The following is a 27355-nucleotide window of genomic DNA, read 5'->3' on the forward strand; positions in this document are numbered from 1 at the left end:
CCTTTAATTTTAAGTTCTTCAAAGTTAAAGATTGGGCCTTACATCCTGCACTCTGAAGATAGAAGGGGTAAAGGAATAGAAATGAATGGATGGGATAGGTGAGTAAAGGTTTCAAAGAGGAGCTGAGTTTAGAATTCTAAGAGGGGGAAAAAGAGGTTAGCTGGTCTCCGTTGGTGTCCAAATTCAGAAAGAAGGCTTGGTATTTTCAGCATGCCTGAGAAAAGAGCAGCTCCCGGTTTGGTCCAGGAATCTTTCCCTACCTAAGCACCCCTGGATTATTTTTCAGGGTCGCTCTCCTCAATAGTCAGTAGATGACCTTGCAAGGCCAGGAAGAGGGCATCTCAAAAAGAGGCATTTTGGATTCCACCCTATCAGCATACAAGTACGTCTTAGGGATTGAGCTGTCAGTCCTCTGATCCCTTGTGTAGTGCCATTCTTGGTAGAATTGTTTGCATTGACTTAACAAAAGGTTGAATGATATTTCTGATTAGCTTGATGTTCATTTAATTTAGCCCTGTAAGTATTCAAGCTTCAGAGGACAGAAACTTTGTGTTTTCACTGCTACAGTCCCAGCTCCTAGAACAGTACCTGACACAGGAGGCATTCGATAAATATAGTATTTGTTAAATGAATGAGTGTTATTTTGGTCTTTAGTCTTTACTTTTGCTTTATCCATCCTACTTCAGAGAGCTAGAAATTGGAGGGAACTTTATGAATTCCAGTTTACATTCTTCCTTAGGCCCAGAAACTCTGGCCAAGGGTCCTGGCCAAGCCCTTTGGGAATGAGGATCCCCTCGGAAATTAATGACCAGTCAAGGCCACGGGGCGGGGGTGGGAGGAGAGTTGCAAGGAGTTCTTCCTCACTTCTTTTTTGCTTTTGCAACACCCTTTGCCACGTATCTTGATCTTTATTTGGGGTGGGGGCGTCCTGTGGAAGGGGAACCAGGGGCCGCTCTGGCTGCATTCCTCACCAGGGCCCTTTGGGTCCTGTCTGTAGGAGTCCCGCAGCACCCCCTGGCTGTGCCAGCACCTGTTGGATGGCCACTTGGCGGCCCTAGCCAGTGCAAGCTGACGCGACCCGAGTGCGCCTCCCGGAGCCTCAGACCCCCGCCCGCCCCCCTTCGGCCACCAGCGGGGGAGAGCGGCTCAGCCTCCTAGCCGCTGGCCCAGCACTCCGCCGCGGCTCGGCCCACGGCCCCCTCCTCCCGATTGCCGCCAGCGGGGGAAGGTAGAGAAGGGGAGGGGACAAGCAAGAGCCTTGGCCCGCCCGGCCTTCTCTCTCTACCCGGTGCTGCGACACCAAGCCGAGCCCCAAGGTCTGTGTGGAGCAGGAGGCGTGCGGGGAGAGAGCACAGGGAACGATCGGAGCCCCGCGGTGACCCCCAGCTGCCGAATTTCCCCGGACTTTGAGGAGTGGGGGACGCACCCAAAACAAGGTGAACTTTGATCTCAGAAAACTCAAGCCAGGTGCCGGGATCCGTGCTGCGGCGGTTGTGAACAGGCGGCGTAGGCTGTGCGCTGGGCTGAGGAGCGGGAGCCCCGTGGCCTCCCTCCGCCCGCTCCCGGGGCAGCCTCGGCCCAGAGACCCTCCACCCGGCTCCGGCTCCGCGGCTCCGGGTCCCGCGGCGGAACCTTAGCCTTGTTTCTTCCCCCTCCCCCTTCGGGGGTGGGGGTGGGGCGGGGGAGAGGGGCACAGGGAGAGCTGAATCTATTGGCAGCTTTGTGATTGATCAGAAAGTGCTCGCAGCCAATTTGGTTTCGAGGCTGGCTTCACGCGACCCTTGAGTTTTCGCCTCTGTCCTGTCCCCCAAACTGACAGGTGCTCCCAGCAACTTGCTGGTGACTTCTCACTGCTCCCCCAGCTCCCCCGCGTCCCCACCCCCTCTTTCCTCCCTTGCCTTCACCCCCACCCCCACCACTTCGGCACAGCTCAGGATTTGTTTAAACCTTGGGAAACTGGTTCAGGTCCAGGTTTTGCTTTGATCCTTTTCAAAAACTGGAGACACAGAAGAGGGCTCTAGGAAAAAGTTTTGGATGGGATTATGTGGAAACTACCCTGCGATTCTCTGCTGCCAGAGCAGGCTCGGCGCTTCCACCCCAGTGCAGCCTTCCCCTGGCGGTGGTGAAAGAGACTCGGGAGTCCTGCTTCCAAAGTGCCCGCCGTGAGTGAGCTCTCGCCCCAGTCAGCCAAATGCTCCTCTTCGGGCTTCTCCTTCTGACATCTGCCCTGGCCGGCCAGAGACACGGGACTCAGGCTGAGTCCAACCTGAGTAGTAAATTCCAGTTCTCCAGCAACAAGGAACAGAACGGTGAGTCTTTCCCCCCATCTCCCCCTTCTTGTGTCTCGCTGTGTGTGTTATACTGGCATTGTGCATTGGTGTGTGATGTACACCAGCCTGCAAGGGTATAATCGTCTTTCTACACATGCAAATGCGCGCTGCGTTCATTGGCATGGGATTTTGGAGGTTGCCGTGCAGTTTGCAACAGCGGGAGCTGCCACAAAGCTCTAACAGGGCAATAGGAGTGCCACTGAAGCCTCACCTAAAGAGAGGACCTTCTGCAAGTGGTCGTGAACATCAGTTCAAACGCGCGTTACAGGACCTCTCCTGTACAGTTATAAGTTCAAGAACTGCCTCTAAAATCGAATCCAAAAATGAATGAGTCTTGGCATGTTTGACTTTACTCAGATTTTTTTTTTTTTTTTAGTGGGTTGGGGGCTGTTTCAGGAAATGTATCAGCTGCATTAATTGAGCACTCTTAAGTGGAAAGGCATCAATTCATCAGTAAGTAGATAGGAAATATAGAGGTCAAGAGGCCATGTGGACGCTTTTAGGGGGAATTTAAAAATGTATTTCTCTGGTGCTCTTTTTTTTTTTTTTTTTTTTTTTTTTTTTTTAATGTGCCTTTGTGTGAACGCTGAAGTCCTTACCTTTTTGGCTGTGTGTTTTTATATGTGTTGGTGAATGACTGCTATTTTGTGTGTGCGGGAAACGACTTAATCCTGCATAGGAAATGAGAATTACTTTTAGCTTTCAAGTGTACCTGAAATGTTTAGAAAACTCTCAGATGCAAGTTCCCTTGGGCTGGGATTGCACGGAGCTGGAAAAAGGCTCCTTTCATAAAGCTAGCGCAGCTTCAGGGTGTGTAATTTGCTTAGCCTCTGAACCCCATATGATTTACATCATTCAATTTCTAAACTCTTTTTCTCTTGATCTACCATTATGAAATCATTTTTGAGAATACTTTGTAAATAGAAATTTTATACTGCGCATGAAACCACAATGTTAATGTAGGCTGTCTAAAATTAGAATATTAAACACCCTGTTTACAAGTGGTGGCTCTTAATGTTATTTGAAAAGAAATGTACATGCTTTGTATGTCATCCATTCAGAATGCAAGAATGGTGTCACTTCGTTAACCAGGAGACATGAACACAAACAACATACCTAGAAAATCAGAATGGTGTGTACTGTATTTTTAGGTCTCAGCAACTTTTTCTTTATGTATTGGGGTGTTTCCAAGCTCCAACTTTGAATTTAAACTCTCTAAAGTGTTCATCTTGAAGGAAATACAGAAAATTCTAGAGTACAAAAATAGATTAAATAAGGATTCATAGGGCCTTTGCAGATACTGTTTGTATTTGTTGTGTGCGCAGCAATCTGTGGATCACATTTATGAGGCCGTGTTGATGTGGTTGCTTCTTACAACTTGCTAATATGATGGCACATGGCACCTGCAGGCTGCTTGAGCTGCTGATCAAAGGACAGCCAAGGGATCTATCTCTAATCACTGCTGCTGAGGACTGGGGGAAAGTGATCAAAGGAGCCACAGCACCAGCTGTACCCTGGCAGGAAACAGATCAGACCAACCTTTGTTCTTTCTCATGTAAAATAAATGTCCAGTTCAAAATATTGCTTCTTACTAGACAAGCGTCTCCAGAATGACAATGCCCAACATTCCTGGCTTCTGACTTCTATTTTTTATTCTTCCTGTCCCATATCATTTCTCCTACTGCTCTGACTTATCAAGCCTGTCCTGGCATCTGTCATCTTCCTGATTCCCTTTGCTATGTGTGCCTCTCATTGTCCTTTCCACGTCATTCTTTCTTGTGATCCACATACCATGATCACTTGGTAATGGGCCCCAGAGCTCTCTCGTGGTCATTGGCCACTTTGAACGAGTAGGTTCACACCCGAGTGGTAGTTCATTAAGCCAGGCCACACACATTCTGTTGCCATCAGAGGCTGGGCCATTGCCATTCTTAAGATGCATGATGCTAAAAATAGCCTGGTTGTTTCCTAATCTGTGGGCAGAGGATTGGGCTATGTTTAGCTCTTGAGAGGCTGGCAGCAGGAAGTAACTAGAGGTAGAGGAACTTACTCACTCACCTTGTAGTTTTCAGCCTAAGGAGAAGTGAGGCAGGCCAGCACTAGGGGGCAATATAGAGCTATTTTCCTGCACATGCTCAGGTTGATTTTTATTCCTCAAGATTCCAAGATTTGAGGATAACAGGTAGGTGCCAAAGAAGATTTCCCTGGAATGTGAACAAATTTGTTAGAACCTCTTCCTCCTCCTCCTCCTCCTCTTCCTCTTCCTCTCCTTCTCCTCCTCCTCCTCCTCCTCCTCCTCTTCTTCTTCTTCTTCTTTTTCTTCTTCTTCTTCTCCTTCTCCTCTTCCTCCTCCTCCTCTTCCTCCTCCTCCTCCTCCTCCTCCTCCTCCTCCTCCTCCTCCTCCTCCTCCTCCTCCTCCTCCTCCTCCTCCTCCTCCTCCTCCTCCTCCTCCTCCTCCTCCTCCTCCTCCTCCTCCTCCCCTTCTTCTTCTTCTTCTTTTTTTGTGACTTTCAAATTTTCCATTCCGTATGTGGGTATTTTTTTTTGCCCTCATATTGAATTATGATTGGTTTTTGATGGACCTATTGCTGTTCTCAATTTAGATGATTGTGTATTTTTGTAAGTACAAACCCACTTGAGGGTTCCACACAGAAAATGCCATTAGCCCAGTTTGTGCATTACAGCATTTTGTGAAAGGTCTTCTAAGTGATAAATATGAAATGTTCACATTGATCTGCTGTGACTTTAGTTCAGTCCTGCTTTCAAGGACTCCTCTCCAGCGATACTCTCTTTCGTTGAGCATTCCAAAGTCTCAAATGATGTTGACTCAATTAAATCCCCGGGCCTGCTCAGTTTCAATATTAACTTGGTATCTCAAGAGGTGTCATAAATGGAAATCGATCGCTATAGCCGATGCCAGATATTTGGATTTAGACTGGAACATGTGGAGGTGCTTCAAAATTAGTTTTGAGGGATCAGTGTCATTTACTCTGCTACCTGGTTTTTGACTTACTACTATATTGCAATTTCTGCTACTTTACTGTAAAAATAGCTTTATCCTCCAATACTATAAGCTGTCTTTGTGTCCTTCATTATTAACCTTACTTCTAATCCTGAAATCTCACATATAAACTAAGGGTCTCCAGATTTAGCTTAAAGAAGGAGATGAAAGATAAAAACAAATTATGTAAGGTTTCTGACCTGTACTTTCTGTATGACCATAGGAAAACATTACTGTTATCTGTGTGCACTCATTTTAGAAGACAATGCCTACCATAAAATGAGTAAGTTCTGGGATGGCATTCTGAGTTGTAGCAAAAACCAAAATGAAACAAGTCTTACTTTAATCGATTACATATAGTCCAAATAGACACCAATCACAAAGTTGTTGATGGAGTGAGGCCTCATCCACCTGGTGTTATTGGTGAGCGATTTTAATTTACCCATAGACCCAAAACATGTTTCTTAATGGTCTCATTTTCTTTAACCATTTTGAGTGAAGATTTGGAATAGGCCTCTGTTAGTAAGGGTTATCCTTATAAACATCGTTTATTGTATGTGCTCTTTTCCATAAGGATGTTTTGGGGTCTGTAGGGCCATTGACTTTGGAGAAAAATGGTCCCCTAGTACTAGTGCCTTTCTGAGAATGTGTATCTTGTGTTTATGGCTTTTCTGTCTCTTTTTCTGTGTCAGCTTTCTCCTCCTCCTACTACCTATCTGTCTTTATCTAACAAAATTGTGCCCACCCCCCAACCCTTTTTAGGTGGCAGCTCCAAAGGAGTACTTTACTAGAAAAACAACAACAGATAATCACAATTCCTAGAAAAACGTCCAAGAGTAAATAGGCTCTGACTGAGGACTAAAGGGACTTTCCTGTTATAGTGCGTGATCATCGTGACATTTATTTTTGTGATAGAGGCTTTAAACAACAACAACAACAACAAAAAGACAGAACTTCCTCCTGGTTCTCTGCTCTGTTTGAGATAGTTGAGGAAGTTGAAGAAGTAAATTGCCATTATGTAATAATGAATTTTGTTTTTCACAACAGGTAACAGAAAAGCCCTATTCTATATTATGGTAACTTTTCTCCCCTACCAACTGTTATCTTTTACATTTAATCTGATGTATTTTGTTTTGACCTCTAAAAGGTAGTCAGAAAGTACAAACGTCTGGAAGAAGCTTCAAGGACTAGAATATCATTTTGGTAAATAGTCTAACTGGATGCTAGGGTCTCACTAAACTTTCCCCAAAGGTACTATTTTGTAGAGCTCTGTGTCAGGCACTGAAGTCTTAGTTTTGTCTATCCTTACGTCCTCCTTCCTGAAACTTATTTCTTACTTACCTTCTTTATACTCTCTTCCACTTCATGTGTTTTCAACCTTTGTATTGCTAAAATTCTGTTTTATCTGCAAACTTGAACAGTTTTTGTAGGAACCAAATTCTAATGATAATATGATGTGTTATATAAATATAATTGAATCAATGCATTCATCATGTCCACCCCCCTCCCCCCGCAAATGTTTCCAAGACTGGTGAAATTTTCTCCATAGGTTTCTATTAGTATAAAGCAAAATGGTGGAATTCGTAATAAAAGTCACTTCATTTACTTAGTCTAATTTTGGTGTTTCTGATTGTTTTATTTGGAAGTGTTATACATAGCCAGACTATCTCTATATAACTCTATATAATTTCTCTATAACTCACTTATGAAACAGTCTCTGTTTATTCTTTTTCCACCACTGCCTCCAATTGCTATTTTTTCAAACTTCCCTTTTCTGTCACCTAAGGATACCTGTAGTGGTTGATTTTCAGTTGGTACGCACTGGGACTAGTTTACAGATTATTAAATTCCTGAAATATGCCCAGTGGGTTGGAAAGGAGCCAGTGCTACTCTTCCAGGACAAGCAGACCATCTCTGGACCAGACTGTGGAGTTAATGCCTCTTTGCACAGCTCGGCACCTCTAAGACACTACTCCAACCCTCTTGGTCTTCTTCCTGATTAATTGGCATGCCTTCCAGATTGTTAAATTTTGACACTTTTATCTATGGACAATCTAATTCATATTGGACTTCAAACTTCCATCTCTTCTCTCTGCTTGACAGCTCGGGCGCAGCCCTTGGCTTGAAGGAACTGTAGTATGGAAGGGTATGGCCACTTTCAAGCCTCCTTCTTTCAGCTTCTTTGGTTCTAGTTCAAGGGTTGGGGCCTGGGATGTGAGATGGGGAAGGAGGACATGACACACATGGTAAAAGATTGCAAACCTTATTTGGTTTTCCTGCTTTCCTGGACAACGCTGATCAGCTGCTTTTGTGTGGGTAGCATCTTCCTGTCATCTAGATTAGATGGGTTACCTTTTCAGCAAGGTCTTTTTTTTCTGACCATTTAATCTAGATTAGCAAGCCCTCACTAGCACATCAAGGTTAATTAACTACATAGCATATATCATTCTTTGATTTTCTTCTTGTTAATTAATTAATTAGTTAATTAATTAATTGTGAACCTACCCCAACTGCTATCCCCATAGAATGTAAGTTCTCTGAGAGCATGGACCTTGCCCAACTTGCTTTCTGTGGGAGCTCTAGCACCTGCAACAAGAGGTGTTATATAGTATGTATCGATAAATAGTTCTGGATGTAGTGCCTTAGTAGAGTAAGACTATAGTGTTGACTAGAATAGCAGGCCATCTTTGAAGATCTCTTTTTGGTCTTGGAACTTCTACATTGTTTTACCATTGTCATAGGAAGATAAGCTTGTTTATTGATTGTGATAAGACATGTCTATCTGAGTACTCCTTTACCATCTTGTTGAACACAGTTGAATTTTGAACAACATTGATTTGACCTGAGCAGGTCCACTTATGTGCAGGTCTTTTTTTTTTTTTTTTTTTTTTTAAATAAATACAATAGGCCCTTCATATCCAGGTTTTGACATCTGTGATTCAATCAACCACGAATCAAAAACTATTTTCATATTCCCAACAGTTGATTCCTAATTGCAGATTGAAAATACTGTTTTTTGAATCCACAGATGCTGTGGGCCAGCTATAGTTAAATTTTGGGGAATCAAAAGTTATGCACAGATTTTTACTACGCGGGGATCGGAGCCCCTGCATTGTTCAAAGATCAAATATATACCATGTTACTAGATGAGTATATACCAAGTAAATGGGTAGGTTTCCTAGAACTGGTACTGCTTGCTCTCTTAAAAGTGCCATTGCTGTGTGTACCTCTATATTTTCTGAAGACTAGGCTGTTGTTGATATGGACCAAGGAGTCTTAAGAATGGTGAATTGTGAATGGTTGACATGCCTCTAAAATCAGTGTATTTTCTTTCCATCTTTTGCTTGTGGCTCATAGATAACTTGCAGGGGCTAGAAATCAGCAATAAATATGGTTCATGGAATGTGAAGACTGGAAAGATCCCAAAAGCTTATCCTCACAGATGTGTAAAGTAAGGCCTAGAGGGCTGAAGTGACTTCGTCAAGGTCACTGTTGAGTACAACAGTGTTAAAATGCTAACATGGTGACATATTTTTCTTTATGTGAGAACCAAGTAGGTGAATGGAATTCTAGTTTTAAAATTCTGATGCTTTGTATAAAAGCATTTATTGTTTTAAGGGATAGCATGCTTTGCAGGTTGTGAAAGGAGGCAGGACTGCCTTGATTGTGAAGCATTCTTTACAAGAACACTGAGGAAAACGATCTCTGAATAATCACATTAATTAAATAAAACAGATAATCTGACTAAGGTGTATTATAATATATCTGTTGGGGTAACAATGTGACAATTTGGCAAATGACTTGAAATGCTACCTTTAGAATTGTTACTATTACATATTCGGATCTTATTTTAAGCAGGTATACCAGATCCATTGATGAATGATGCTTATTTTAATATTTTGTTGATTAATTGATGACAATGACGAGGATGATTGACATTGGAATGCATGGATCCATAGGGAGGGTTTTTAAAAAAGATAACTTTGATCATTTTATTTAGCAGGATGTCTCAGTGGTAAAACTACCATAGGAATGACTGGGTAAGCATGGCTTGCAAAGAACAGCCTACTATTCTTTTGAATGGCTTAACAAGTGACCTTAATTTTTATTTACTCTATATTCTGTAAGATATACTAATCAGAGGTTCAGATTTCTCTTTGAAGTCGAAAACATCATGAAAGAAATTCATAGCTGTGGACTTGAATGGGTTGCCTAAAACAGGATTAATTTACCTTTTTAAAAGTTTTGTTTGTAAAGTTCCTAAGTCTGAGAACAAAAGGAGCTAAAAAATATTAAAAAGAGTGATACTAATTAATTTGATCATCAAAGCCAAGTTATTAAGAGTGATATTTTTGGGTAACTTTAGCTCATTTTGTCTTTTACTTCATGAGCATCCGTTTTAAATTGAGTTTAGCCAGTTTTATCAGTTATCTGACTTCACATGAGCCTTCATGTGCCATCTTCAAGCAGTGATTTCCAGCACCCTGGTGACTGAGCAACTTCCTCCCTGGACATTTGCCTGGTTTCACAACTGAACCATCTTTGCCAGGCTAGCTTCAATAATTTTGCTTTCTTGATGTTAGGCTTAATTCCACTTTTATTTCAAACTATGGTTTGTTTGTTTGTTTGTTTGTTTATTTATTTATTTATTTTTGTACTTGACTTTCCCCCCATGGATAGTAGCTGAGCCATTTCTCAATCAAATAGGGTGTGTATTGTGTCCTTGCTGGGGTTTAGGGGACAAAGGCAAAGTGGGACAGCTGGTTCTTTGAGGGAAACCAACATCCCCAAACAGCACAAAGCACATTAAGGGTAAGTGCAAGGATCTAGATTTGCATTACTGCTGTGTACACTGTGTGCTGATAAGAAACCTGTAAGAGCTCCCAGGAAGGACGCTGGAAGGGCAGGATCTGTATGTATTCTTTGCAGGGAGTTTGGATGGTCTAAAGAGCTCTTAGAGAGCCTCTGGTTTTGTCATGCTTAATAATGACTCCCCAGGAGTGTCTGCTCTACACACAATGTTTGCAGACAGTATGCAGTTGATGTTCATCACCATCCCATGAGGTATTAGGAAAAACACCAAGGCTTCCCTGGCTCAGTAGCTTAGCCAAGGTCCCACAGCTGGTAAACGTTTGAACCTATGTCTGACTCCAAGCCAGGACTCAGGGCCACGTGCCTCTTCCTTCGTGAGTTCAGTGGTCTAATGTTTTATTAGAACATTGTTTTTCTTTTTCTTTTTTTATGATTTAGCAAATATTTACGAGCATCTGCTCTTTGCTAAGCTTTGCACTAGGTTCTGGGTCCACAAAGAATGAGACGCAGCCCCTGCTCTTGACAAGCTCTATCCAAGAGGGATGGCAGATCCTTCTTTCATCTCATGGTCTATTAGTTCTGCGCTCCAAGTGCTCTGGGAACACGGAGTGCTTTAGCTGACTTCAAAAATCCTCTGTCGATTGACTAAATGGTTGGTTCTGCCTGGAAAAGAAGTGCAAGGAGAAAAGTTCTCACAGAAGAGGTGACTTAGTTTTGAAGTGGTTCTGCAATTGAGAAAGAGGAACGATTCTAGGCAGAAGAAAGAGCCTGCATAATAGCACAGAGACATGCCAAGTCCTATGGTGTGTGAGAGACAAGAAGAGTCTAGTGTTGAGTATGAGCAGAGCTGGGAAAAGGTGAAAAGGAGTCCTGGGTGTGTGTATCCAAAGGTCCTGATGCGCTGTTTGCAGTATATGCTCCCTGCAGACTTTCCAGTTAACAAACAGAATAAAAGAAAAGGTCTTTGTGTTTCAGATGGAGTTGAAAACCCTTTATTTTCAGTTATTTTCTAAGCAGGCGTGGAGTAAGAGAGTTCTGCTTTGGGGTGTGTAGTTAACTGCTTAACTGTTGGAATTTTCTCCCAGTCATTAGGTATGTTTGGAAGTTCTGAACTTGTTAGAAGGGCAGGCTGCACAGCCTCAGCTACACTCAAATAAGCTAAGCCTGTGTCCACACTACTCTCTATTGCCTTCTTTATGTAAACAAAGAGCTATTTTCACACTTCATTCACAAAAATGGATGGCATGCAGAATGAGCTTGGGTGAGGGATCAGGAGATTGTGATAAAAGGGCGGCAGCTTCCAGCACACTGAATTAGTGTAATGAAGCTATTACATTGCAAGAAGCAAAGAAAACAGCCCTAACACTTTTAAGGGAAAGGATTTCAAGTTTTGTGGAAAGTTAATTCCTCTACATTGAGTAACTGCATCCTTTTCTAGTGAGGTAGGTTTATTCTGGTCCCTTATATACAAGGCTAGAAATATTTTGTGGTATTTAAGGATTTGAAATAAATGGATTCTCTTGATGGATGTGTTATGTGTTATCTAGATGTCATGCCTTTTTTTTTTTTTTTTTTTTTTTTTTTGAAGCTATGCTCTTTGCATTCTAGGAAAGTCTTGTTCATGAGTGGATATGATTTTAAGCTTTTCATTGTTTGCAAGATGGAGGTATGCTTCTGTACTTATATATGCCCAGCTGGCCAATGCACCTGCATTTTGATTCACTATAGAGATCAGAAACCCCGAACAACAGAAGTTGGACTTACGTGATACTTGTCTCATGTTGTTTCTGGCAGTTTTTTTTGCTGGGTATTTGTAAGGACATGTGTCTTTTAAAGAGTCATATTATTTATTTATTTCCCACTGAGGAATAAATCACAGCTGGTTTCCCATACTGCCACAGACATAATCACAGAGGTGATTAGAAATTGGGAATCCTTAAAGAATTATAATTTCTTTTTCTATGGCAGCAGGCAATGTTTAAAATCAGTGTACTAAGGAGGAACATATGCTTAAAATATGATTAAGATGTGAACAAATAGGAAGAAAGACATATTTAGTTCCCTACTAGAAATTTCTAACAGGGTTTGGAAAAAAGGGGAACCTTCAGGGTTCATTTGTGATTTATTGTAATGTCAACCCAAGACATGACGACGGGAAGGGTGCAAATTGTTTAAGAACACAGGAAATAACTTCTAGAGTTTTCAAATTGCTCTATGGAAATATACTAAAGACTCCTTCTTACTAGAGTGCGATTTGCTATAGTATCATCCATTCAAAGGACAGTTAGTTATGTGGACACTATAAAAACAAGAAAAAAGTTGGATAGTGCTAGTATGAAAAGCATAGATCTACACACCCAGAAGTAGAAAAAGAATGTACAGGAGGCAGATCTCTTCTGCTGGAAATATATTTATGGTGTGGGTAATAAAAGGTATTGGAGTACACTTCTTATTAAATATCATTTTGTTACTGGCTTTACGTTTATTTATAAACAAAAGGACACTCTATTTTCAGAGGTCTACATGAAAATGAATTGTCTCTGTAATACAAGAGACTAGACCTCACAGCATACTAGCATTTTTTATAGTTTCAGATGCAGTTTTATATGTTATGGATATGTATTATGGGCTCAACTGTATCTTTGCTTTGTATTAATCACAGAACTGCCTGACTATTTCTAGAAAAATCAACAATCTAAAAATAGCAGGTGTTTCCCAGGTCAAAACCTGGCCACGATGTTGGATATTGAGAGAGTCTAGATACCTAATTGATAAAATGCTAACCCTTGAAAAAGTGATTGTAATCTTTGCTTTCTTGAGAATATTACCAGGCTTAAGGTTTACAGGCATGATTAAGAATGTAAAATTAGGAATTGAATATTCTGTGTGTTTATTTTTAAAAAGCACTTTTTCTTCATGGTAGAAAATTTATCTTTAATCTGTACCGATAACTTTTAATAGGCATCAGTTGGGCACCCCATTAAACTAACTGCTTTAAAATGGTTTCCTTTTAGAACTAACATTTACATCCTAGGAAATCAATTAGGCTGTCTGGATTTCACATTTTCTTGCAATCTTCGTTTGCAGTCATTTCTGAGTGGTCAATCTACCATAGCAAAACACTTAGAGGTGAAAATCTTCTGGAAGAAGTGCAAATGCCACACTTTTACTTGGAAAAAATGGGGGGAAAATTGGACTTATTTAATGCATCTACTGAACATTTAGAACTGCATAAAGCACAGGAAATACTTTTGGTGTGTGGGAATGTGTGGTGTTTCCAAACTACAAACATTGTTTTGAAAATTTCCCCGGCAGTGGTGAATTATATGAGACCACGTCCATCTAAGGAGAGCTTGTTTAACTGGCTTGTGGTTCTGGGGCTCATTCAAACACTCTTAAACAAAATAAAGGGAATGGATGTAATAACTTCTTTATAGAAAGGCCATAAAAAGGTACAGGGCCATGTAAACAAATTGGGTCATTTGCTAGATGTTTAAGTGATAGATTTGTAGTCCAAATCCAGGGGTGTGTATTATAGTTTATAGTATCACAACCATTGTCTACCTTGAAAATGAGGTTACCAGCTTATTTTTTGTTTATTTGTTTGCTTTTCTTTAATGCATGAAAGCTCATTATTGCTATTTTATACTACAGTTTGAAAACATACTTAAAATTTTGAGCATTTACATTTATGTTTGTTCAACTTTGAACAATGGTTAGAAACCCATGTGTGAATTGTTGAATTGACCTGATTTTTGGTAGCACTGGGTTCTGTTCAAGGAAAATAAAATGATTGAAATAGAAATTTTCCTTCTGGGCTCAGACATGTCTAAACTAATTGTAAAATAATTGTTCTGGCTTACAAGAGTAGACTCATAACTACAACTATGTAAAGTAGAAATCCAACAACAGTTATGATTTACAGTTATTGTAACTATGCCAGTCTTGTAATAAAACCACTATTATAACCAATCTATTGTGACATTCGTTTGTCTTACTTGAGACCTAGGCAAAAAGTCCTACTCCAGGTTGTCTTGCTTTAGAGAAATGCTTTATTGCATTAGGGTGTTAATTTACCTCCTCTGAAATTGGTATGAGGGTGTATCAGAATGTTCCAGTGGAGGGAAAGAGGGTGGTTGGGATTACAAGAATGTGTGGCCTGGAGCATTGGTGGTGATGACTAGTGGCGATGGAAGCCAAAAATAAATTTGGAAATTGAAGTGAAGAAAGGGAACTAAATAATTTCTATGTTGATACCCTAACATTTATTCATTCTGTAACTTCTCTCAATCAGGGTTGGCGCTCTTGGCCTTAAAGGAAGTGGATTGTGTAAGAAACCTCAGTAAAAATCAATGAGCCTTTCTAAGTTTTAAAAACTGATGGCATCATACCATACTGGCAACTTTTAAGTGTTACTGCTGGAAGTTTGGCAGAGGAAACTCCAGCTCCAGCTCCACAGGCCTACAAAACAACGGACAATGGTGCATATTATAGTTTCTGTGTAATGTGTGACTTGCTAGTTCCCTTTTTTTTTTTTTTTCTTTAATGAGTAACTTCAGGCTTAGGTGGCCTTCAGTCTATGAAAATCCTAAGATCTGCCTTTAAACTGGACTCTCTTTGATTTTGAAAACAATTCACTTTTTTTGCCTCAGTTACCCATTCACCTCTTTTGTGTAGCGCAGTGTTCTGCATGCTTGTATACTATCTAAATAAAAGCTCTCCAAAGTAAGGGTTCTACCACAAAATGCCACTTGTACCTGCCTGAAACTATGAGGCATTGTGGAAGATGCAAAGTTGGCTTAGCAACTTAGTTGCTGTCTTCAAGTAATTGATAGTAAAAAGGGGATCTAAGGCATGCTGCTAGCTATTATACAGAATAAAATATTAGGTAATTGCGTTTTTTGCAGTGATTTTTAATCTTTTAAACCACAGTTACTTTTGCACCAACCTAATACGTTGTTTGTGAAGATGCAAAGAAAGGCAAGATTATTTACAACAGAGCAATTGGAAAAGGCTTAGAAAAATTGTGAGGGGAGAGGTATATTTTGAGGGGTCTGGATGTGTAGGTACATGTAGACTCAAGGGTAAGGTAGAGCAGATTTTAGGAGATGGGAACGAGTGAGTAAATATGCAGATTAAGGAAGTATGGGAAATTCATGCAGTCTAATGTGTAGTTTGTTTTGACTGAGACCTCAGAAATAGATTCAGCAGGTAAGTCATTACACTGAAGAAGGGACACTGATGCATTACTGAGGTTTGACTAATTACAAGAGTGATTCTTCATGCTTCGCTGTGAACACCATTTTTGTTCCTCTCACCCAGATCTTCAGGCAGCCAACCTATGATTCCTCATGGTGTGTAGCAAATAGAGACAGAATGAAGGTTGCTGAAAAGTGAAGAATAAAATTAGATGGGACAGGAAATCCCACAAAACTATGAAAAGGAGGCAGTGAAGGAAAGGAAAGAAAAAGAGAGGGGGTGGGGAAACAAAAGGAAAAAGAGAAGAGAGAAATAAACCTTAAGATAGGTGGAAAAGGCTTCCAAGGATAGAAAGATAAAAGTTAAGGAAATTGGCCTGTAGCATAAAATACAACAGAGATTCAAGAAAATGAGGATCAAAGAATAAACAGCCCAGGATATTTCAATAGTGACAGAAAACAAAAACAAAAAACGCTTTGTTGTAATGAGAAGTATAGAGGTGGGAGGGAGAATAGTTATAAAGTGAAGAAGTTAGACATAAAGTGTTTAAGACTTTCGGGGAAGTTTTAGTGATCTAGGCAAGGAGATTTTGAAGTGGTTCCAGAATCAAGAAAGAAAGAGGAAGTAAACATGTTTTGTTTCTTTGTTTACTTGTTTGGTGAGTTTGGGAGAGATCCAAGAGAAAGGAAAAGGTTAAATATGTAACATGAGATAAGACTTTGGCCTGGAAAGTTCCTGGACAGTTGTTGATGGGACACAGGTGAAATGACTGCAGAGAATTAGGCATCGTATCAAAGTATTGCAGTAAGAATGGAGCATACATACCTGGTTGAGAAGTAGGCATTAAATTTTGGAAGAAGTGAGCCTTGAGACAAAGTTTGCCAATGTGAGAGTGAGAGGAGATGCAAGAGAAATTTTAGCAGCGGTTCTCTTGCAATGGAGTTGGTTGCTTTAGTACAACCTAGTGTTTAAAATAGAAGTATAAATAACATGAGAGAAAAGATAACAAAAATCGATGGTTTTGCTTGGTCAGTCCTCTAGAGGGATATCGAGATGATAAGTTTTGGGAGATAGAGATGGAAGAAAGAGTGGTGTTAGTAGGCAAAGAACATTCATGCAATGGCAGGAGTGAAATCATATGTAGTAGTAAACAATACTTATGGGGAAGGGAGTGACGTGGAAAATATATGGTAAAAGGCACATCTAAACCAGAATTAGCAAGAACTTTTAACCTATTAAAAAGCTACAGAGGTTTAAAACATGGAAAATTAAATGATCACTTTAACATCCCTTACTCTATCTTTCTACTGCTGATCCCCTTAAAAAGTGTGCCCTCAGAAATCATAAAAGGCAAGGAAAAACGACTGCAAGCCTCTGGGTTCTCTGCTGTGGAGCTCTAGCATCTGCTGCAAGCACTCTAAGGTGTGTTGTTTTTTGTTTTGATGTTTTGTTTGTTTTCAGTAGCCATTAAAGCCACATAGAAATTTCTTGAGGATGGGTTCTGGTTATGGCAATTGTTTGCTCAAGAAGAGAGTATACCTTGATATGTGTATTCCATACTCTCTGAAGAGGGCTGTGTGCTGTGTGTGTTTGCAGAGTAGGGATTGTGTGTGATCCTAACATGGGAATCTTTCTTTATGTATAATCATTGGCAACTTATACATGGAACTGGCGTGTGCTGAATAACCATGACCCTTACAGTCTTGATCAAAATACAATTTTTACTTGCTCCTGAATTTTATTGAGCAGGGGAAATTTTCCCTTATACCAGGACGAATAGTTCTGAAAGAACATGGTTTTTCAGCTCACTCAAGAGACAGAGTTCTAGATTAACTTCAACTATAAACACCCTCATGATTTGGAAATGATTGTCCAGTCCTTGGAATAATTAAAACTCCAAATGTGACAGATTGGGATCTCTTCTCTCCCTACCCAGGCCTGCTTCTGGATGGGAGGTTGCTGGGAAAGGAGGGGCAGGAAGAATCCTTGATGTGGGTGAGGGATTCAGCCTTCATGGAGAAGCTTCTTATTGCCGCTTTGGTATCCTGGTCCCTATCCTGTTGGTACATCAGACCCATTCTAGCATCCTATTACACCTATGTTTAGAGAACTGCCTACTTCTCATAGCTGGGCTTTCATTCAGAGAGAGCTGCAAGTCTGAGTGTGCAACTTACAACTAATAATAGTTTTTGTTCATATATCCCTTCACAAAAATTTAAAACGTATAGTAAGTAGATTAAGCACACAGAAAAGTATTGGCAAGTTAATGAATGGATATTGACATTTCCATTTTTAAATAATTATATTTATATTTGTAATTTCTGCATTCTCACTGTCATCATTCCGAGCCAGGTGCTGTTTATCTAAACTGTGGCAAAAGTATCCCTATTCTTGGTTCTGCATCCAGGATTTCTGCATGCCCTCTTACCCGCAATCATCATATATAGGATGTTGATTCCAGATAACCTTCCTAGAGTAGATTTCTAGTTGTGTTTACTCCCATCAAACTTGGATCACTGCTTCTCAAATTTTAATATAAGAGTCATTGGGGGGGATCTTATTAAAATGCAGATTCAGATTTTGTAGGTCCTTGGTGGGGCCAGAGAATTTGCATTTTGGCAGGCTCCCAGGAGCTTCTGAGGCTGCTGACCTGAGAATCACACTTTGAATGAGAAGGGGCTACTCTGGTGTTCTCAAGGTCTGCTGTGATCTTACTTCAATCTTTCTAATCAAAAGTTGGCACAAAGCTGATCTCTGCTCACCCTAGAAATGAATCCATGTCTTTGTTCTCACAACTCTTTAACCAAGAAGTCATTTAAATCCAATAAACATCAAGGGCCATGTGTTCTAGTTACCATGTCACTTCCTGAAAATAGATAATCAAAATGCAATTCTTCAAGTACTTGATGTTGACAATCAGCGTGGCTTGTGATACACTAAAGATATGCTTAGAATGCTAAAGGAACCCAAAGATTTTAGTCATAAAAGGTTTTTCCAAAAGCTATTATTATTTAAGTTGGGTCTTGAAGGATAAAGAAAATTCATTAGAAAAGGAAGAGGAAGAGAGTTCTAAGCATAAGGTGTAGACTTATGAGAAAGCACAAAGGCTATTTAAAAATCAGCTCTGTCTGGTGGGAAATAAAATAGGGAATAAAAAGGAATTAACTATGGAGGACTTTGTCTGACATATTAAGGAGTGTGTTTAGACATTGTCACATAGATCCTCGGGAGAAGGCTCTATGTTTTCTGTACTAATTCCTAATGGAAAGGGCCTAATGGTAAAGGGTATTTTCCTCCATTTCCATCGTCTTACACCTACAATAGATTCCTAACTATCCCCTGAAGGATTCAATTTTAATTCTTTTGTTTTTATTTGTTTTTTTTTGCTTTCCAAACAAAGAAACAAACAAACAAACAAAGACATCCAGTTGATTATAAAGGACAGAGAAGCTAAAGACAAGGACACAAGTTGGAAGGCATTTATAACAGGTCGGATGCTGGATGATCAGTAGATGGAGCGTCACAGACCGTTACAGCCTGTAGGGAGAGTGGAAGGGTAACCGTCATCTCCTTTATTCTATATATTCAAAGTCTACATGTATATAAGGCCCAGCCTGCCTGGGGCCCCTCCACAAAGCCTTCCTGTTTCTCTCAGTCTGGGATGTTTACCTTGTCTAAACTCCCAGAATAGTTCCGAGTTTACCACTTTCTATCTGAAATTCTAATTAGACATGTATCTTATTTTCCATAATTTTCAAGTGTCAGAGAGTAGCACGTTGAATGATCTTTAGCTTAGTGTCCCATTGGATGGTAGATCTTTTAAGTGAAGTGAAAACAGCCCACTTAGACCTAACACAGCCAGTTCTGTTGTAGTTTTGGCATCTGGCCTCATCACTGATAGACTCTAAAGAAGTCATATGCCTTATTTCATAACTGAAGGATGCAACTAATGTCTGGCTTCATTTTGAGGAACTAAAAGGGGATACACTGGAGGGCCTCTTAATCTTTCTGCTTAGACTGAGGAAAATGAATGTACAAAGCACCTTATTAGCAAAATTATAATGATGACTGCTTAGAATGTTATTTCCTCACCAAGAAAAAGAAACGTATCATTTTCAGGAAAATTATTTTTAAACAGGGAACTTTGCGATAACATTTATTGCAATCAATTTATTCTAAGAAGAGCATGGCTATCAAAAGTCTATTTTCAATTGTTTTTAATTATTTCCCCCTTCTCTTCTTTCTAGTTAACATAAGATATATTTTTATTTCAGTTTGCTTTTGTCCATATTTTGCTTTGGGGTTTTAAGATTGACAACTGTGATTTATCTCCTGGGAGACAAAAATCTTGAAAAAGTCATTATTTCAAAAATCACTCAAATAATGCATTTTTTTTTCTTGGAAATAAAGTCGATTTTCTCAGCTCTGATCATATGAAATTATGGGCAAGTAGTCCTTGTTCTGGCATGTGGACAAAACAGAAGCAGACCCTGGAGAGAGAGAGTTCAAAATTCATGGCAGTAAGCACATGTTCAGTATGCCAATATTTATGGTGTCACAACCAAATTAAAACCATACCCTCTGCTATTTACATAAGTACAGTACTCAGACTGCATAAGTTTATGTCCAGGTTTCTCAGTAGATTTAAGACAATACAAATGTTCAGGACTCTTAAAAACCAGACTATTTATTTTCACATTCATTTTATTTCTCTCTCTCAGAGAGAGAAAATTGTCTTCACTTATATTCCTTTTGAAGTCAGCCAGAATGAGAAGGGGAGACCTTTAGAGGGGTGAAGACCAGCTTTGTGCTTCCGTATGCAATGCATTCAGGGAGTTGTACCCTCAATTCTTAGTACCCGTGTTGGGGGCAGTTAAGAGTATCGGCCACTGAGAGTGAACGTGGGTTGCTTCTGAGATAGATGGGTAATTCTCAATCATTCATATCTAGTGTCTTACTCATGCTACAAGAGAACCTGTTTTGAAAAAAACCGACACATACTTTGGGTAAGAAGACATATTTTATGTCTTTTTATGGCAACTTTTAAAGTATTACCAGCTGGTAAATTTTTAAGAACAAAAAAATTTCAGAAGTATTGTGGGAGTACATCTTTTTTCTCTGCCTTTACAAGACGAAGAAATCTAGTAATTTAAACTATAATAAATAACAGTATGATGCGCTTGTACAGCAATGTGACAAAGATAATACAAAAATTACAGTGGTAATGTTGGAAATAGGTTTTGTAGAAACTAGCATATCACATTTGCTTGTGGATGTGACGTTTGAGTGTGAATGCATTCCTAATGATCCTTATGAGAGTCCTGGATACTTCCCAGATTCCTGCTAATTTTTCATTAGCTGAGACTCTGTCATCTAGAAAACAACCTGGAGAGGAAGGGACTAGAGTGCTCTGTCTTTAATAGGTTGGCGATTTGGCTCTTTGAGAGATGGTCATATAACTTAGTATCAACTGAAAATGTTTCACAATTGGTGAAGCAATCTTTTTTTTTTTTTTTTTTTTTTTGACTTTTATTTATTTTAAGTGTGTTTTTCCAGGACCCATCGGCTCCAAGTTAAGTAGTTGTTTCAATCTAGTTGTGGAGGGTACAGCTTACAGTGGCCCATGTGGGGATGGAACCGGCAACTTTGTTGTTCAGAGCATCACGCTCTAACCAACTGAGCTAACCGGCTGCCCCGGTGATGCAATCTTTTGTGTAAGGGGAAAGATTTTCTTATTTATAACCTAAAAGTAATGTTTTTTTAAGAGCAACTCCTATGGGAGCAAATGAATCTTGATGATGCAAATCTTTCTTTCACGGTGGGATAGAATACAAGTTATTAAAGAAGTTACCTGATTTTTTGAGTTCAGTAATTTAAACATTGTGCTTAGGCTCTTTTTTGGTACTCCAAATATTTATTAGTAAAATTTCCTTTTGTCTCCTTAAAAAGACAAAATTAAACACTTTTTCTTTGTAAATGCTTGTCTTAAGCATAGACAAAACAGAAAACAAACTTTCCTCTGCCTCTTTTTTCAGACTAATTATCCAGTTGTTTTTATACCCGAGAATTTAAAAATGAACATAGAATTTTCACTAATGTTTTTATGTCTTATTTTGGTGCTGACAAAAAAATTAAAAAAACAACAACAACTATGCAGATTACTCTGGGTGTTTAAATTCTGTACAGATTAGTAAAAAATACCAAGGAAATTTGCTTGATCATGTTTTAGAAGGTTGAGGAAGATCACTGGCAGTTACAGTTCATTAGTAGGTCAATTTGTTGAATGTTTAGTGGTAGCTGTCTCATCTATCAGGCAGTGTCTTAGGCATTGGGGAGAATTGGCCTATGCTATTTACATTCTCATCTAGCTGCCAAAATTGATTTTCCCGTGCTGTATATAACTTAGGTCTTTGTACTGGAATAGATGCCAGGTTAAAGAATAGTTTATCTTAAAACATTAACAGATGAAGTTTCAATGCTGTTGATTGCTGTTGATAATTTCAATGAATGACCAAAAATATACTTTTACTTAAATATTCTTAAAGATTTCTATTTGATTTTCTGCATAAGAATAAATATTAATACTGACTTCAGTGAAAATTGACACATAACTGTTACATTTCCTAAGAAACTTGGCAGTATCATCATATGTCTCTGTTTAATAACTAATCCATAATTTAGGCTAACTTCATCATTTTGTGACTTGAAATTCTTTGTTTTTGGCTGTTTCATGATTCCTTTTATATTTTATAGAAAATACCGTATTTATTTAAATGCAAAGGGGATGTTGATAAAATCAGATATTTAAAAGCTCTAGAAAGAAGTTTTGCTTATTTGAAACCCAGTAGTTTAAAATGCAGCAGCTCCATCCTTTTGACTAAATATATTGTGCCTTATGTTCTAAACACGGCATTTTTTTGTTTGTTACATTTCAGTGTACATATTATAACAGGTTACGTTGCAAATAAGATAATGTGAGCAACGCTTGTCACTTTACTGTTTTTCGGAAAGGAAGTCTGAGGCAGAAGAATATTTCTGGGGGAAGGATCTGGGTTTTTCTGTATCAGTGTACACAATTTTCTGGCCGTCCCTTTACCCCTAAAATTCATGTTAGAAATGCCCCAGAGTTTTTAAATGTGGAACATTTTGGAATTCTGAGTACATTTGTGGGTTTAGGAATGGCTTGCTTTGACCCCTTGTGCAATGAGTCTGCAGTAAAAAGCAAGGATTTTATGTTTTCAACCCGATGGAGTGTGGATCTGCAAGCTCCGATTTTGGCTACATTCAGAAAGACCTTTGTCCCTCCAAATTAGTATCACAAAACTAAGGCAGGCTTGGAAATAGAGGCAGGGGTGGCCTTCATTTCATTGTTGGGTATCATGTGAATTGTATTTGCTAGATTAACACCATGATCTTGAATGTGAAACCATTCAGGAGTCTTGGTTAACTTCTGCCCCGTCAGGCAGTCTCATAGAAGATAACTGCCCTTTCAACAGACCATTCAGTAAGAAACAGAAACATCCACGAATTACAACTTGCATGGTTAATAGTCACTTCAACATTAAAATAATAAGAAGATGCTGTCATATTCACAAGCAACCATATATAAATACAAAAACATGTATATTGCACATTCCCTTTAAACTATTTGCCTATATTGATTGTGGCAGAACTCAAAAATTGAAAGAGATAATAAGTAAATTTTTAAAATTATAAAAATAGACTGTTGATTTTATTTATTATAATGACTTATCAATTGGCATTTTTATTTTGACATTTTGCCAATTTTTGTCAATTTCAAAATTTTGCATTTCACAAATTTATAAAATCTTCGGCAGTTATAAATATTTCATAGATCTAATGATTTCTGAGTGCAAATAAATTTTCCAAGTCAACACTGCTTTTCAAATTTCCTATTGAACTGTAGAGAAGGGGAAAACAAACAAATACACACAAAAAACTTTTCCTCTACTTTTTAAAGTTCATTTACCACTGTGTGTGAATTAAGCTGACAAAAAACAGATTGACAGGAGACTAGGAAAACACATTTTGTTACTATTTTTAATTTTGTGTGCACAGGGGCTTCACAGAATGGAATGAAAAACCCACAGAAGCAATTAAACTAGGCGGCTTATATACCATTTTAACAAAGGGCTATAAATTGTGGGAAAGTGACTAGGGAATATATGGGGGAAACTGATGAAAGATAAAGGTTATTTTAGTGAAGTCTGTTTATGCATAGTCACCTCCGTCATACTGCTGTCCATCTCCAGTGATAAAGGTGTCTTTCATGCTGGTATGGGAAAGGGGGAGATATTTATGCCACCTTCACAAACAGAAATATGTGTTCTGCTTTGAGGCAGATAAAGGGAGGGCAGAAATATTTTCCTGTATCTGTTATTTCTCAGTTGCCTTCAGCTCAAAATAATCTTTATGCCAAGTGGTGTATTTTGGGATGTCTTTTTCTGGGCCCTTCTATAAACATTGGTTACAACGTTTGACTTTTTCTAATAGTATATGTAGCCTAGGAAAGGGTCATAGATGGTGCTGGTGGTGGTAGGGGATGCTGGTGCTTATGTACCTCTGAGTAATGCCACTCTTACTCACCAGTCCACTTCTTCTCTTCTTGTAGGTAAAGTTGAAAGTTACGAATAATATGTCATCCAGTCTTTAATTGCTTTTGCCAGGACTGAATCTATACCATCTCATTTATTTCTTCAAACATGGTATGGAAAGGGGCAAAGGGAAGCAGTTCTACACCTCATTTGTGCCATTCTTGATTTCTGTAGAAAATCAGAGGCCATTCTAGTAATACAACAGTTAGGAAATGTGAAGCATTCTGACTCATTTTATTTTGGCTTTGCACAGTATAGAAAATTTCTTGGCTAGGAAGGAATTCCTTTTCAAACTGCCAGTCCGCCCCAAACAATTCTCCTCCCTTCTGATTAGGTAGTTCTCTCTTTGCACAGACATTCTTCTGGGCTTAGCTGCTGTGTAACCTCCTAACCCCTCATTAATAATTTCCTGAGGCTGGTTTGTTATAAAGAAACACTGCAGAACAGACTGTGTGTGTGTGTGTGTGTGTGTGTGTGTGTGTGTGTGTGTGTGTGTGATTACTCCTTAATGACCAACTCAAAAGGTATTAATGCTCTGAAGGAAAAAACAAGTGAGCATTAGATTCCTTCCCCATTAGTTTGCCTGCTAATTAAGGAGATCACACCCTTAGGCAGAGGTAATGAATGCTTTTTAACTTCTCTCCACTATTCAAGTGAAATGGCTCATTTTCTATATTGTACACACATTTAAATGGATTGAGTGTTTAAAGGAATAATCATGAATCTTTCAAAGGCTTCTTAATATTAGGATACCAGATAATAAATGTGTCTCTTTTAGGTTCTTAACAAAAGAGTTTCCTCTGTCTGGTCTTAAAGAAATCACCAAGGAACCAAGTGTGTTTGGCGATGGGCTTTTGGGCTTCCACTCTTCTACACTGTAATCCTTTCTCACCTTTCTCAGATTTCAGCTATACATGCCATCAATGAATTTAACACTAGTCCCATGGTGGCCAGTAGAGCAATAAACGTCTCGTGAGAAGTGTTCGGAATTACACAAAGCTGTCATTACTCATGGGATATGGGGTAGTGATCAAACTGCTGTCTCCCTGGGGTAAAATGCTCACACTGTAATATCAGGTGAAAAAAAGCATGGAAAAATAGGATTTCAAATATTGTTGTTGTATGCCCACATAAATTTTTCCATGTACATAGAAGTACTAGAATGAAATATACTAAAACGTTTTTAGTATAGTATTTTATCAGTAAGGGCTAGAGGTAAACAGTGGGGCTGTTGATATTTTACTTCCTAAAATATATTTAGTATTTCCTAAGTGTTCTGTAATGATCTTGTAGTACTAGTATAGTAGAAGCAAAGCTTGCTAAAATTTTAAACCTAATTTAAACATTGGGGAAGGGGTCAAAAACAAACAACAGCTTTTATCCTATTCTGAAGGAAAGCACCTAAAATGCAAGACTTGTTTTTAGAAGCCTAGGAGATGGCATTCCTAGCGGTGGCCCTTCGGGGTTAAGATTTATAAAGTTGGCTCTTGGAAACTAGATGTGGATACAGTCAGGGCAAAAAAGGGCTGCTGCAGCAGTCGGCAAGGCAGAGCCATCACAACAATTATCTCTGTTGTTTTTGGCACTTTGCAAAAAATGTTTTCACAAGACCTAAGTAAGAGTTTTGTCTGGGAAGAAAGAAGATAGCTGCCAACACTTGGCACCATATGGGGTTTTCTTCTTTTTCCTTTTTTTTTTTTTTTAAAGCTTAGTGTGTAGTCTGTACATCCTGCTCGTAAGCCTTAAAGATCAAGAAAATATTGTGGGTTTTCTCTCTCTCTCTCTCTTTTTTTTTTTTTGTACACTTGTTGGAAACATCTGGAACATGCCATTAGGTTGCACACCACAGCCTTTGTTTACAGACAAGTGTGTGATATAAACTATGAAAAAAAGAAAAAAAGAAAAACTTTGCCTTCCTTTGCAGCTGCATTCTGTGGCACATGGCAATCTAAGCTCAGTATTGACCATATAGACACATTTATTGAGATGGGTAGATTGAGAAAACATACATGGCTTACTTTCTAAGTACAGTCCATCCTTCCACGTAGGAGCACCTTGTCCGTTACTGAAATCAGGCAGCTCCTGCCAGTGCTGCACTGGCCCTGAGACTGCATTCTTCCTCAATTTGCAGTGCATAAGCTCATCTGTTCTGTGACTATCTTTTAGAAAAGCAAGAATAAACAGTATTTCCAGTTCCAGGTGTAAAGCATGTAGAAAATTCTTCTGCAAGGAATACTGTTTGGTTTTTAGAAGAAGCACTGCAGTTTATATTTATGACACTAAAGTTTCAGTTGAGGGAGTGGAAAAAGAAGACTAATAGTGATGACTTTGTTTTTATGCCTGTGATTGAAATTATATCTTGACTAAGGCATGTCTTTTGGAATGTCATCCCTCATTAGTTCGCTTACTGCATAAGTAATGAAATAAGTAATAAATTAAAAAGCAAAATAACAAACAACTACACAAATATTTTGTTTCCTGAATCTCATTTTCCCATGCTTCTATTATTGTTCATTGTCTTGCCTTTATTTTGAGTAATTATTATGGTTCCACGTTTCAAATGAAAACTTCTGTCTGCAGAGTCTGGAACCCCTCAAAGGGCATTGATCTCTGAGACTCGGCCATCTTGGGGAGAACCCTAAATTAAAAGGGAATATTGAGTAGGGAAGTAAATTGGGAGGTTTTTTTTTGTAGGGAAGAAAGTGCCAAAGCCACCCTCTGTGTAAACTGTGGAGGGTGGGGTCCAATTATGGCAAGGGTTGGGGTGTCAAGCTGTGTATTTATACAGATCTTTAACACCCTTAATACGAGATAGCTAGTCAGTGGCTTGTGTGTGTTCATGCTACCCCCGCCCCCCTCCCACCCGCACCTCCTACCTTTGGTCTTCCATTGTGTTTACTTCCTAATGGCAAGAATTGTGAAGCGATCAGAGGGCCATTATTTTGTTCGTTCTGCTGACCTCTTCCCATTTTATCCTTTAAGATTGGTAATGGTGACATCACCGCTGCTCCTGGGGTATCTGAGTGGCGTGGTTAATGCACATTCCTCTTCCATCTTTCTCAGCATTGACACCGCGATTCTGGTTCTCTACCTTCTGCACTGAAGTGCTTACAATTTAAAAATTATTGTAAGCGTTCTGATACAGACTTGAAGATGATTTTTAATGCTTTTGTTCTGGAAATTTTCAGGTCAGACAGAGTCCTTAAAAATCTGAGAACATGCCCTGGGAGGGATGTAAGTATGGTCTTGTCATCCCTCAGCTTGTTTTCTAAGTGATGAAGTCATTTTCTTAGTCACGGAGTTCTTGGCTGCAGGACTAGAACACAAGTCTAGCCCTGGGCTCTGGGCTTTGTCAGCGTCATCATGACATGCCTTTCAGTTCAGGTTTGCTTGAATAG

The 27355-nt window shown here is 39.3% G+C and overlaps 1 protein-coding gene across 1 annotated transcript in view; it reads left to right on the forward strand.

The window, feature by feature from the left end:
- The first annotated feature begins 1066 nt into the window (after nucleotides 1–1066).
- Nucleotides 1067–27355, forward strand: part of PDGFC (platelet derived growth factor C) — a 176226-nt gene continuing 149937 nt past the window's right edge. The window contains exon 1 of the mRNA XM_088792564.1: nucleotides 1067–2309. Within this exon, the coding sequence (XP_088648690.1) occupies nucleotides 2192–2309 (118 nt within the window). The 5' untranslated portion in view covers nucleotides 1067–2191. The remainder of the gene's footprint in view (nucleotides 2310–27355) is intronic.

The sequence above is a fragment of the Rhinolophus sinicus genome, chromosome 15 (assembly GCF_057876585.1).
Source record: "Rhinolophus sinicus isolate RSI-liver-muscle chromosome 15, RSI-T2T, whole genome shotgun sequence".
Lineage (NCBI taxonomy): Eukaryota > Metazoa > Chordata > Mammalia > Chiroptera > Rhinolophidae > Rhinolophus > Rhinolophus sinicus.